This window comes from Triturus cristatus, chromosome 6, assembly GCF_964204655.1.
Source record: "Triturus cristatus chromosome 6, aTriCri1.1, whole genome shotgun sequence".
NCBI classification, from domain to species: domain Eukaryota; kingdom Metazoa; phylum Chordata; class Amphibia; order Caudata; family Salamandridae; genus Triturus; species Triturus cristatus.
In genome coordinates, this window is record NC_140589.1 from 405,232,430 (window position 1) to 405,244,969 (window position 12,540).

At 39.4% G+C, this 12,540-nt stretch overlaps 1 protein-coding gene across 1 annotated transcript in view; it reads left to right on the forward strand.

The window, feature by feature from the left end:
• Window positions 1-12,540, forward strand: part of MYOM2 (myomesin 2) — a 586,141-nt gene that overhangs the window by 114,123 nt on the left and 459,478 nt on the right. The window contains exon 6 of the mRNA XM_085610818.1: window positions 7,897-7,989. Within this exon, the coding sequence (XP_085466944.1) occupies window positions 7,897-7,989 (93 nt within the window). The remainder of the gene's footprint in view (window positions 1-7,896; window positions 7,990-12,540) is intronic.

The window sequence follows — 12,540 nt, forward strand, 5'->3', positions numbered from 1 at the left end:
TCTCTCTCTACTACTCACTCTCTACTACACTCTACTATTCACTCTCTACTACTCTACTACTCAATCTCTGCTACTCACTCCCTACTACTCTCTACTACTCACACTCTACTGCTCTCTACTATTCACTCTCTACTACTCACTCTCTACTACTCTCTACTACTCTCTGTCTACTACTCGCTCTCTACTACTCACTCGCTACTACTTTCTACTACTCACTCTCTACTACTCACTCTCTACTACTCACTCTCAACTACTCTCTACTACTCTCTACTACTACTCTCTACTACTCACTCTCTACTACTCACTCTCTACTACTCTCTACTACTCTGTACCATTTACTCTCTACTACTCTACTACTCACTCTCTACTACTCTCTACTACTCTCTCTCTACAACTCACTCTCTACTACTCACTCTACTATTCTCTACTACCCACTCTCTACTACTCTCTCTCTACTACTCACTCTCTACTATTCAGTCTCTACTACTCATTCCCTACTACTCACTCTCCACTACTCGCTCTCTACTACTCTCTACTACTCACTCTTCACAACTCACTCTCTACTACTCGCTCTCTACTACTCTCTACTACTCACTCTCTACTACTTACTCTCTACTACTCTACTACTCACTACTACTCACTCTCTACTACTCACTCTCCACTACTCTACTCACTCTCTACTACTCTCTACTACTCACTCTACTACTCTCTACTTCTCTCTGCCACTCACTCTCTACTACTCCACTACTCTCTACTACTCACTCTCTGCTACTCACTCTCTACTTCTCTACTACTCTCTACTACTCTCTCTCTCTACTCACTCTCTACTACTCACTCTCTACTACTCTCTACTACTCACTGTCTACTACTCACTCTCTATTACTCACTCTCCACTACTCACTCTCTACTACTCGCTCTCAACTACTCACTCTCTACTATTCAGTCTCTACTACTCATTCACTACTACTCACTCTCCACTACTCGCTCTCTACTACTCTCTACTACTCACTCTCCACTACTCACTCTCTACTACTCACTCTCTACTACTCTCTACTACTCACTCTCTACTACTTACTCTCTACTACTCTACTACTCCCTACTACTCACTCTCTACTACTCACTCTCCACTACTCTACTCACTCTCTACTAGTCTCTACTACTCACTCTACTACTCTCTTCTTCTCTCTGCCACTCACTCTCTACTACTCCACTACTCTCTACTACTCACTCTCTGCTACTCACTCTCTGCTTCTCTACTACTCTCTACTACTCTCTCTCTACTCACTCTCTACTACTAACTCTCTACTTCTCTCTACTACTCACTGTCTACTACGCACTCTCTATTACTCACTCTCCACTACTCACTCTCTACTACTCACTCTCTACTACTCTCTACTACTCACTCTATACTACTCTACTACTCTCCACTACTCTCTCTACTTCTCACTCTCTACTACTCTCTCTACTACTCATTCTCTATTACTCTCTACTACTCACTCTCCACTACACACTCTCTACTACTTGCTCTCTACTGTTCGCTCTCTACTACTCACTCTACTACTCACTCTCTACTACTCACTCTACTACTCACTCTCTACTACTCTCTACTACTCACACTCTACTACTCCACTACTCTCTACTACTCACTCTCTACTACTCTACTACTCTTTCTCTACTACTCACTCTCTACTACTCACTCTCTACTACTCTCTCTCTACTACTCACTCTCTATAACTCACTCTTTACAACTCTCTACTACTCACTCTCTACTACTCTCTACTACTCACTCTCTACTACTCTCTACTACTCTCTACTACTCACTCTCTACTACTCACTCTACTACTCACTCTACTACTCACTCTCTACTACTCACTCTCTACTACTCTCTACTACTCTCTCTCTACAACTCACTCTCTACTACTCACTCTACTATTCTCTACTACCCACTCTCTACTACTCTCTCTCTACTACTCACTCTCTACTATTCAGTCTCTACTACTCATTCCCTACTACTCACTCTCCACTACTCGCTCTCTACTACTCTCTACTACTCACTCTCCACTACTCACTCTCTACTACTCGCTCTCTACTACTCTCTACTACTCACTCTCTACTACTTACTCTCTACTACTCTACTACTCACTACTACTCACTCTCTACTACTCACTCTCCACTACTCTACTCACTCTCTACTACTCTCTACTACTCACTCTACTACTCTCTACTTCTCTCTGCCACTCACTCTCTACTACTCCACTACTCTCTACTACTCACTCTCTGCTACTCACTCTCTACTTCTCTACTACTCTCTACTACTCTCTCTCTCTACTCACTCTCTACTACTCACTCTCTACTACTCTCTACTACTCACTGTCTACTACTCACTCTCTATTACTCACTCTCCACTACTCACTCTCTACTACTCGCTCTCAACTACTCACTCTCTACTATTCAGTCTCTACTACTCATTCACTACTACTCACTCTCCACTACTCGCTCTCTACTACTCTCTACTACTCACTCTCCACTACTCACTCTCTACTACTCACTCTCTACTACTCTCTACTACTCACTCTCTACTACTTACTCTCTACTACTCTACTACTCCCTACTACTCACTCTCTACTACTCACTCTCCACTACTCTACTCACTCTCTACTAGTCTCTACTACTCACTCTACTACTCTCTACTTCTCTCTGCCACTCACTCTCTACTACTCCACTACTCTCTACTACTCACTCTCTGGTACTCACTCTCTGCTTCTCTACTACTCTCTACTACTCTCTCTCTACTCACTCTCTACTACTAACTCTCTACTTCTCTCTACTACTCACTGTCTACTACTCACTCTCTATTACTCACTCTCCACTACTCACTCTCTACTACTCACTCTATACTACTCTACTACTCTCTACTACTCTCTCTACTTCTCACTCTCTACTACTCTCTCTATTACTCTCTACTACTCACTCTCCACTACACACTCTCTACTACTTGCTCTCTACTGTTCGCTCTCTACTACTCACTCTACTACTCACTCTCTACTACTCACTCTACTACTCACTCTCTACTACTCTCTACTACTCACACTCTACTACTCCACTACTCTCTACTACTCACTCTCTACTACTCTACTACTCTTTCTCTACTACTCACTCTCTACTACTCACTCTCTACTACTCTCTCTCTACTACTCACTCTCTATAACTCACTCTTTACAACTCTCTACTACTCACTCTCTACTACTCTCTACTACTCACTCTCTACTACTCTCTACTACTCTCTACTACTCACTCTCTACTACTCACTCTACTACTCACTCTACTACTCACTCTCTATTACTCACTCTCTACTACTCTCTCTCTACAACTCTCTACTACTCACTCTACTACTCACTCTCTACTACTCTCTACCACTCTCTACTACTCTCTCTCTGCTACTCACTCTCTACTACTCACTCTCTACTACTCTCTACCACTCTCTACTACTCTCTACTACTCTCTCTCTGCTACTCACTCTCTACTAATCACTCTCTACTCACTCTCTACTACTCTCTACTATTCACTCTCTACTACTCACTCTCTACTACTCTCTACTACTCACTCTCTACTACTCACTCTCTACTACTCACTCTACTACTCTCTACTTCTCACTCTCTGATACTCTCGCTAGTACTCTCTACTACTCTCTACTACTCACTCTCTACTCTACCTCTCTACCTCTCTCTACCTCTCTCTCTACTACTCTCTACCTCTCTACACCTCTACCTCTCTACACCTCTACCTCTCTACCTCTCTACCTCTACACCTCTACCTCTACTCCTCTACCTCTCTACCTCTCTCTACCTCTCTCTACACACACACATATGCACATATATATGCATATATATGCATATGCATTTATATATATGTATGTGTATATATATACATACATATATAAACATATATATAATCTGCATATCTATATAAATACAAATATAAATGCATGCATACTCATACATATATATATATGTATACATATGCATATTATGTACATGAAAGTTTGAAAAATACTAATACAATCAAAGCTAAAAAGCCACCTAATTACAAGCAGAATTGCTTTAACTTAAACGAGGGCGAGACCTATTGCATTTTCAATGCTTGTTTACTTTGGTTCCAGCAAGAAGACATTCAGATATGTCACACATTTGCCATAAATTCTGAACGTTAGCACTCTAGTTGCTCATTAGATCACTTTAGTAAAGCTACTGCTCACCAGGGAAGTCTGCTGCTGGTATTGAAAGTGCATGTTTCAATCTGCATGTCAGAATTTTTTACTGAAATAGAAGAGGATTTGAGAAGTCATTCAAAATGTGCCCTAATTTTTCTTTCTGCAGCACTAATCATAATTTCTATGGCAAAATGAACCCCCTCATTTTGTTCCTTTTTAAATTAAATGTTTTAAGAGTTACCACTTTATTCCAATCAAGATGGCTTCAGGTGTGCCATACGTTTGTCATAAGTAGGACTGTTAGCGCTCTAGTTGTTCTTTAGAACACTCTGGGAAGCTGCAGTAGAACACAAAGGAATCAACTGACAGTTTCTGCCCTTGTTGGATGTACATGTTTTACTGAGAATGTCAGACTTCATCCTCACATGACTGAGAAAGATAATGTGAATTTACAGAACATATGCTCTCAGTTTAGCTTATAGATCACCTTCCAAACCTCTGTGGGAAAAGCATGAGAAAATAGTTTTCTCTCAAACATGATTCATGATATCCCAGCAGAAGGCTTTTTCACATGGTAAAATTACCTTAGAACACACCACAATTCCTAAAATTAGTATGGTACCATCAACAAATGATTTATAATGTAACTAAAGTCTTAAAACCTTCTATTAACTGCAGTGCTTTTTAATGAGGTGATATCATGTATATTGGTCCCAAGATGGCTGCCAACACTTCTTGGATGAGGTGCTGACAGCCAATCAGATCTCACGATGAGATGTGTGGTTAGGCTCCGCCCAGATATATCTATGATTTTACTTTTGATTTTCTCAGAAACTACTGAACGGATTTACACCATTTAAGCATTGTGCACCAAGGTCTACCTTTTTGCCAAATTTGGTGTAATTCCGTTCAGCAGTTCGGGCTTTAGCTGCGACTAACGGTCCCTATGGAAAATTGCATGGGGAAAACATGTTTTGGGACCCCTCTTTTTTCTTGGCCCCCGCTTGACGAATCACCCCGAGACTTTCAGGATAGGAGTGGACCGGAGCGGGCCACGAGCTGTGACAATTTTGCGAAGATTCGTCAACCGGCGCCAAAGGTATTCCAAATAGAATGTTGCGGATTTCCTATGGATAATAGGTCCTAACTATAACTACCTGCTGGCGACCGCCAGTAGGTAATATATATATACGATGATATTAAGTGTATATATTTTCTATTTAAATAATTGAGTGATACCAAGCCTGGAGAAACTTAGGCGCCACTACTGTTACTAGCACTGTCAAAATACAACACGTCAGTCAAAGTGTTCTTCTTTTCATAGCGAGAGAGATTTAAAAGACAAAATATATCAATTCAGCCAATGGCACAACAAATGGCTCAACTAACAAAAACAACTGCACTAATAAGTCTAATTTCTCCCACATGTCTTGTTTAAGGTGCGTCTCTGGACGGCTCATATCAATGATATCCCAACGTATTCCCTCCAACATCAAAATGCAAGTCAAATATTTGAGCCTTGTTCATACATGTTGACAAAGATAAAAGTGCTACTATTTACTTTCTTTGCAGAAAATGTGTTACCGCTGTTGCCATGGAAACTCTAAACCTGTATAGACACCATACCTGCTTAAAGTCCATATGAAATGGCACCTTGAACAGTGGCCTAAAGTACATTTAGAAAACCCAGAGAAACAACAGCCATAACGCTGCTTACTATCACTAGCATTTATGAAAAGCTCCTCGCTAACAGATAGGCCCCTGACACTTCATTTTGACAGTTGAGTGTCAATACACTGAAAGAAGAAATACAGTGTGCCTTATTCCCAAAGACAACTTACACTTTTAGTAATCTATACTTTTGAGTAAGTTTATTAATTTCTTCTTATTCAAAATATCCGAGTATAAGTTATTACTAAACAATAAAATAGTAGCCCAACAACACACATGGCTAACAATTGGTACTACAGCAGCATGCCATAGAAAATAATGGTGGCAAGCTATTAAAATAAAATAAAAAAGTAGTACATAGTTATTATATAATTGACATATGCATGTGTCTAACTTCACAACCAAACCTTTCGCTGCCAACGAACTATTCACTATTCCTAAAATCCATTCCCATCTCAGGTTTCACTCTGCTAATCCTTTCCATACACCATTAATATCCTGCAAGCTGGACTACAATAAGAGGCTTCTAAATACTAGTTCACATTATTGTTGTCAATGGACATCATCTGGGTGTAGCTGGAGACAGGCTCTATCATCCCTAGTTGCAATTCCGTACCCCTGTGTTGGACGTGGCCCTCTCGGCAGGGTTATACACAAAGTTTTTGCCTTAACCCTTCTGTTTTCTAAACCCATTTTTGTTGCGTTTGAGAATCTGTGAATTTACAACTGCTAACCAGTACTAAAGTGCTTGCGCTCCCTTCTCTAAACATGTTCAAATTGGCTTACACCAAATTGGCACCTTTAATTTACTGATAAGTCCCTAGTTAAGTAGTACTACATGTACCCAGGGCCTGTAAATGAAATGGTACTAGTGGGCCTGCAGCACCTATAGTACTACCCACTTAAGCAGCCTTTTAAACATGTCTCAGGCCAGCCTGTGCAGCCTGTGTGTGCAGTTTTAAACTGCAGTTTTGACTTTTCAAAATAAACCTTTTGCCAGTCCTAAACCTTCCTTTTTTAATACATATGTGGAACACTTAGAAAGAGGAAATAACAAGGAGAAATAAAGATATTACTCCTCATTGTGCCTCCCCTGGGAAGACGTAGCATCTTGACACATTCCCAGGTTTACAAGTCTTGGTAAATCTGGGAATGCACCAAAATCCATACATGAATACATGGGAACACCCATGCTCCACCCATGAAATGCCTTCCCAGAGCAGAGTTACGCAAGGCAGTGACTTGCTCTGCCTTGCTTTACTCCAGATTTGCCAAGCAATGCAGGGCCACGCAAGGTGGTCTTGCGTAGCTTGGTCAATCTGACTTTAGCATTGAATTGCCCTTACGACACCATGCTTGATGCAAGGGCAATGCAATACTATGATAAATCTGGGCAATGGCCTTTTACCAAGCAATGTGTAGTTTGAAGTGGTGTGTTCAGCGTTCTCGTCTTTTCATTTCTCACATCGCACCTAACATGGGTTTTGATTTCCACGCCCAAGTGTACACATCAATTTACATGTCTAGATCGTTTGACTTCAAAAACCCTGAAAAGAAAACCGTATATAAATAAAGCACTAATTATTAGAAATATGTGATGGTTTTATGACCATTGATGAATTATATCTAATTCGGAAAGAGTGAAATGTTTCTTGATTTTATTTTTAGTTTTTAGGTTTGGTAAAAGACTAATACTGTAGTGCCTTTCTTAAAAAACGACATAAACTTAATTCAGTAGCTGAAAATATTCTTCTTTACTTGCCAATTTGTGGCCCATCCACATTAAAACATAAAAATTGACACGTTATGAAAATTCTATGATATAGCATTACTTTAGTTAGAATCGGAATTGGTAACGTTATAAAAATTGGTCTCTAAGTGAGAAAATCTTTACTGGTTGAAAGGTATCACACATATATGTTGTAGTGTACATATTAAAAGGTAAATCATTCTATGTAAATGTTCTTCTATTATTGCTGAGCTGTTCTTTGATCATTTTATTTCTTTACTGTCAGGTATAAAAACGAGTCTTTGATTAGCACAGCATCTGACCCAGGAAAGTACAGAATTGAAAGCAAATATGGGGTACACATCCTGGAGATTAACAGGTAAGGCAGTGATGTACTACTTTGGATTGATGATCACAACATTTGTAATAATCAAAAAAGTTTGGGTAGAAAATGAGGAAACCCTCACTGTGTACTTCCCTGCCATTATATGACCACAATGTAGAGCAAATAAAACAAACCACGAAACGTAACACAAAATTGCACAACATATAAAAGTATTGTCTCTTTAGGAAAAAATACTTACAAACACGGCGTTTCATTTTCCTTGCTGTACATTTCACTGAATGAGACTATGCTACCATTCTATGTTTGAATTAAACATGCTTATTTGTGTGCTAAGCAAGTATGAAAAGGTCAAGGGCCAGTAAGAGATTGTAGAAATTTAACACATTCTTCGGAGCTTGCTCAATACACAAAATCACATACTTATAAATTCTGAAGATCCACAGGTTCTCTATGGTATCTCTAGTCCTTCTTTGGCAAGCTAGCCTACACACAAGGCTTAAACTAGTAAGACATGTTGAAAAAATGATAGTAAAAGGTTAATTTAAGAGGTGTCATAAATTGTTTACACTGAAGAACTAGGAAATGCTCAATTATCTAAAAGACAGTTAGGGCTTGGGCTCCTCCTTTATACTTATTGTACGGCCTATTAAATTAATTATGGCCTAATAAATTCTAAGGGCCTCATTTAAGGTTGGGCGGATGGATTACACCTTCACAAAAATTATGGATATTCCGTCAGCTGTATTACAAGTGCCGTTGAATCTGTATGGCCATCTACCGTATTACAAGTGCCATTGAATGCTGTATGGCGGACTGTATATACGTCACGTCTGTGACAGAATAACCCGTCCACCAAACTTTAAGCCAGGCCCTAACTCTGTAGAGAAACGCTTAAGTTAGCAGCCCCAGACCTAGCTGATTTGGGCCTAATAAAACTAAAGCAAGCTGGAAATGTTATTGAGTTTGAATCACATAAGTGGGAGCTGGCCACAGACATTAAGCAAAGACTGTTGAATGTTGGTGGATCAGCTCAATTGGTGATCGAGATAAAAAAGTATTATGCTTTTCTTTTTAAAACGTATCTGTTCAGGAGCAGGATCTATTAGAAGCATTAACAAGATTTGTGGTTCTCAAATAAATGCTTTGACCTTCTGGAGATTTGTTTTGATCAATTTGTTGAATATTATTTTCCATGAGTGAGCAAATTGAAGTGGAAAACTATAAATGGTACTTAAAATTTAAATGAACGTGGCAGATGCTAGCCTTGTACATCTCATGCTCCAAGATCTGGTTCATTAGGTCGAGCATTCGAGACCTCTCATATATACTTTAGTATATATACTTTAGTATATACTTTAGTATATACTTATATGTGTATGTACTTTGTGGGCTCTGGAGATCAGCCCTAGGACTTGTCTGCTTCCGCTTAGGGACTTTATTTTATGTTGAACTGCCTCTACTTAACTGTCTTGATAGCAAATGACCAGCAGAGGTCAGTAAAATACCAGAACTGCTTTCTGCTGAGGGACTTTCATTTTTTTATTTTTCTGGCAACTGCCCCAATTTAACTTTTTTTTATAGAAAACGACCAGCAGAGGTTAGTAAAATACCAGAATCACTTTAGCATTCTCTAGATTCCAGTCAAAAGAAATTGTCTTCCACGAGCACCCGTAGACAATAATATTTTTTTCAAATCTTGTATTTTGAGTGATATTACCATCAAAGGCGCTGATTTTATATTAAAAACAGAGCTTTGGACTATTCAATTTTCCGCTGAAAGGCAATATTTCTCTCCGTGTGTTCCCATACTTGGCGTGTCACGCATTTTGGTGCTTACTTTCCCTCAATGTTAAAGAACAGTAGATGTTTCAGCACCCAGGCTAATGTGCTGCATAGCTAAATGCATAAAAGGTCCCCAAGCCGAGACCGAATGCATTGCAAATGCTTGTTTTAATTCATACACTCAGGATGTGCTGTAGCTTTACGTGTCACCCAATGTGACTGGAATATTAATTAGGCTGTAGGGAATTATTTTTCCCCCCTGATGGCGGTAGGGAAATGCAATAGCTGCAACTCTGTTCTGCTCCATCTTCTGTCCTACCCTGGGACATCCGGCAAAAGTCCAAGGAAAAGTACTGCAGGACCAGTGAAAACAACACTGCCAACATTCCCAGGTCCATGTGTGACGTGTTGCTTCAGTCCAGGTTTTTTTCTTTGAATTCTGGTGCTTGTAGTCCTGTTTAATAGTGGAACACACAAGACTATAAGTTACAGAATTCACAGAAAAAAAACCTGACCTGGAGAAGCACAGCACTCTTGGACCTGGTAAACTTGGCGGCTATGTATAAATAAAGGTGATCTGCTGCAAAGTGGCATGCTCCAGCAGTGTACAACAGCAGAAAATCTGCACTGAAATGCCCTCTTTTTGCACTCAATTTGTTCTTCAAAATATAATTAGCTTGCAGTCCCCAATCTGTTTTAGTTTAAAAAAAAAAAAGAACATTTGTAAATGAATAAGTAGCTGGTTTAGAGTTCTATTGATTGAAACTGAGTGCGCATTCCCTTCTAGACAGTCCCTTCCAGAATGCTCTCAGCTGACCTGCCAGAGTTTTGTGATTTTGTGTTTGCTAAATTAACATGGAATTAGATGTGAAGTCTGATTCCTGTGATTTTCCAGACAAGGGCTACAATAAAAACAAACAAACCTTGCAGCATGTATAATGAGCAGCAAAATTCGGGGGGGGGGGCTGCAAAACTGTAAGCACCTTCTCTTTCTAATCTTGTGATTTTTCTAAAAATACAGTGCCACTTGAAACTATTTTACATTTTGAAAGTCCACTTTGTACTTGAATTTAAACTGAACATCAGCAATTTTTGCTGTTTCATTTCCATAGTGCTATATGAACGTTTTATGTATAGCGCTCCATCCTACTGTACAAATTGTGTGGGTGGGGAAACCAAGTCAATTTAAGAGTGCATATGTCCCAATTCACCTTATTTTCCATAAAGGGCAGTTGATGGCTGCTTCAGTAACCTCAACAAGTTCAAATCCAATCACACTGTCTTTATCCTACAGTGCATAGTAAATGTGAGAGTTTGCTACCTACTCAGCTAAAGATTAGAAGATTGGAATTCTCATAATTCTTTTGGCGAGTGTGCCTTGGAACCTGCAGAGTGTTTTTAAGAACCATCACTCACCAACCTAGTTGGTTACATGCTTAATCATTGGTTTCCCACCCTGGTCGCTGAATGCTTCAAGGTTGCTATGACGCATGGTTACAGCAAAGCTGGGAGTTTTTCTGATTGTGACAGTGTGTTCATTGGCAGTGTGCAATTTTCAAAATTGTCTCAGGAACTCCTTCCACTTGTAGTGATTTTAATAATGGTGGTCCTGGTCAAACTTTAAAAACAGTGGTGGATCTTTTTAAGATTTAAAGTGATTCCAATTATCCTCAATATGGTCAACATGTTTCAGCCATCTAGCTAAGTGCCTTTATGGGTCAATATGACTTTGGCCAGGACCAGAAATCATAATCGCAAGCACGCTACGACATGCAAATAAAGGTATGTACCTACAAACCTTTCAATCATGAAGAAAGTTACCGCTTCTAACAATTCCTGTGAAGAAAAGATCATGAGAAAACATATATGGTACGTAGGTAAACATACTCTGCGGCTGTGTGTAACCATTTGAGCACTGCCCCTACCAATGCCATGCAAAAACTAATCATTGTGCCAAAGAGCAGGTTATCAGTAAATTCCCTCTAGTAATTGTGGGTTCACTTTTTTTGTTGTCTCCAGTTTGGATTATTAGTCTATATTTCGAGATGACGATGTACAATCAGACAAATAGCATATGTGTTCATAGGTGAACAAAACTCTAGACATACACATAACAAAAAGGGGCCTCTCGCTTGTTGTAGGCACATATTTGCTAAATTAACTGCGGCCTGCACTCTGCACTTGGCCATGCATCTGTGAGAACTCACTTGCATGAAAATGTGAATAAACCAAAAAAATTAGATAGTTGACCTCTACATATGATGCTCCAAGGAGGTAGACCCTGTCGTCAGACTCTGTAAGCCATGAAACAAAGAGATATTTAATTACTAGTTCAAATGGAATAAATAATCCTGTTAATAGAAAGAAGGCTGTAGCAGATAACAGATGTGTTACACACTTAAGTAATGTCAGTGCGTCCCCTAGATTGTGATAGTCAGTAGTAAGTGCCAACATATTCCACAGATGGTTCTGTATATGATTGATACTGGCTTTTGTGCTAGTGTTAAGAATACTGAGGTTACACTCCATAGCTGCGACAGCTCGCCTATGGTAGCAGTAGTCAGGTGACCTAAACTCTGTAAGAGATCCTTGAAGTTAGGTATCAGTGACAATATAACAGTCATCGCTAGTAAATCAACATGAATGTCCCCTTACTTCTTTAGAGTAGTATATTTTTTTTATTCGTAACAAAATTAAAGAAATGATAGGAGGAGACTGAGTATAGAAAACTAGGTTTCCACCCTGATATTTACAGAGTCTAATGACATGGATGCCGAAGAAAGCTGGGGACTATGTACTATG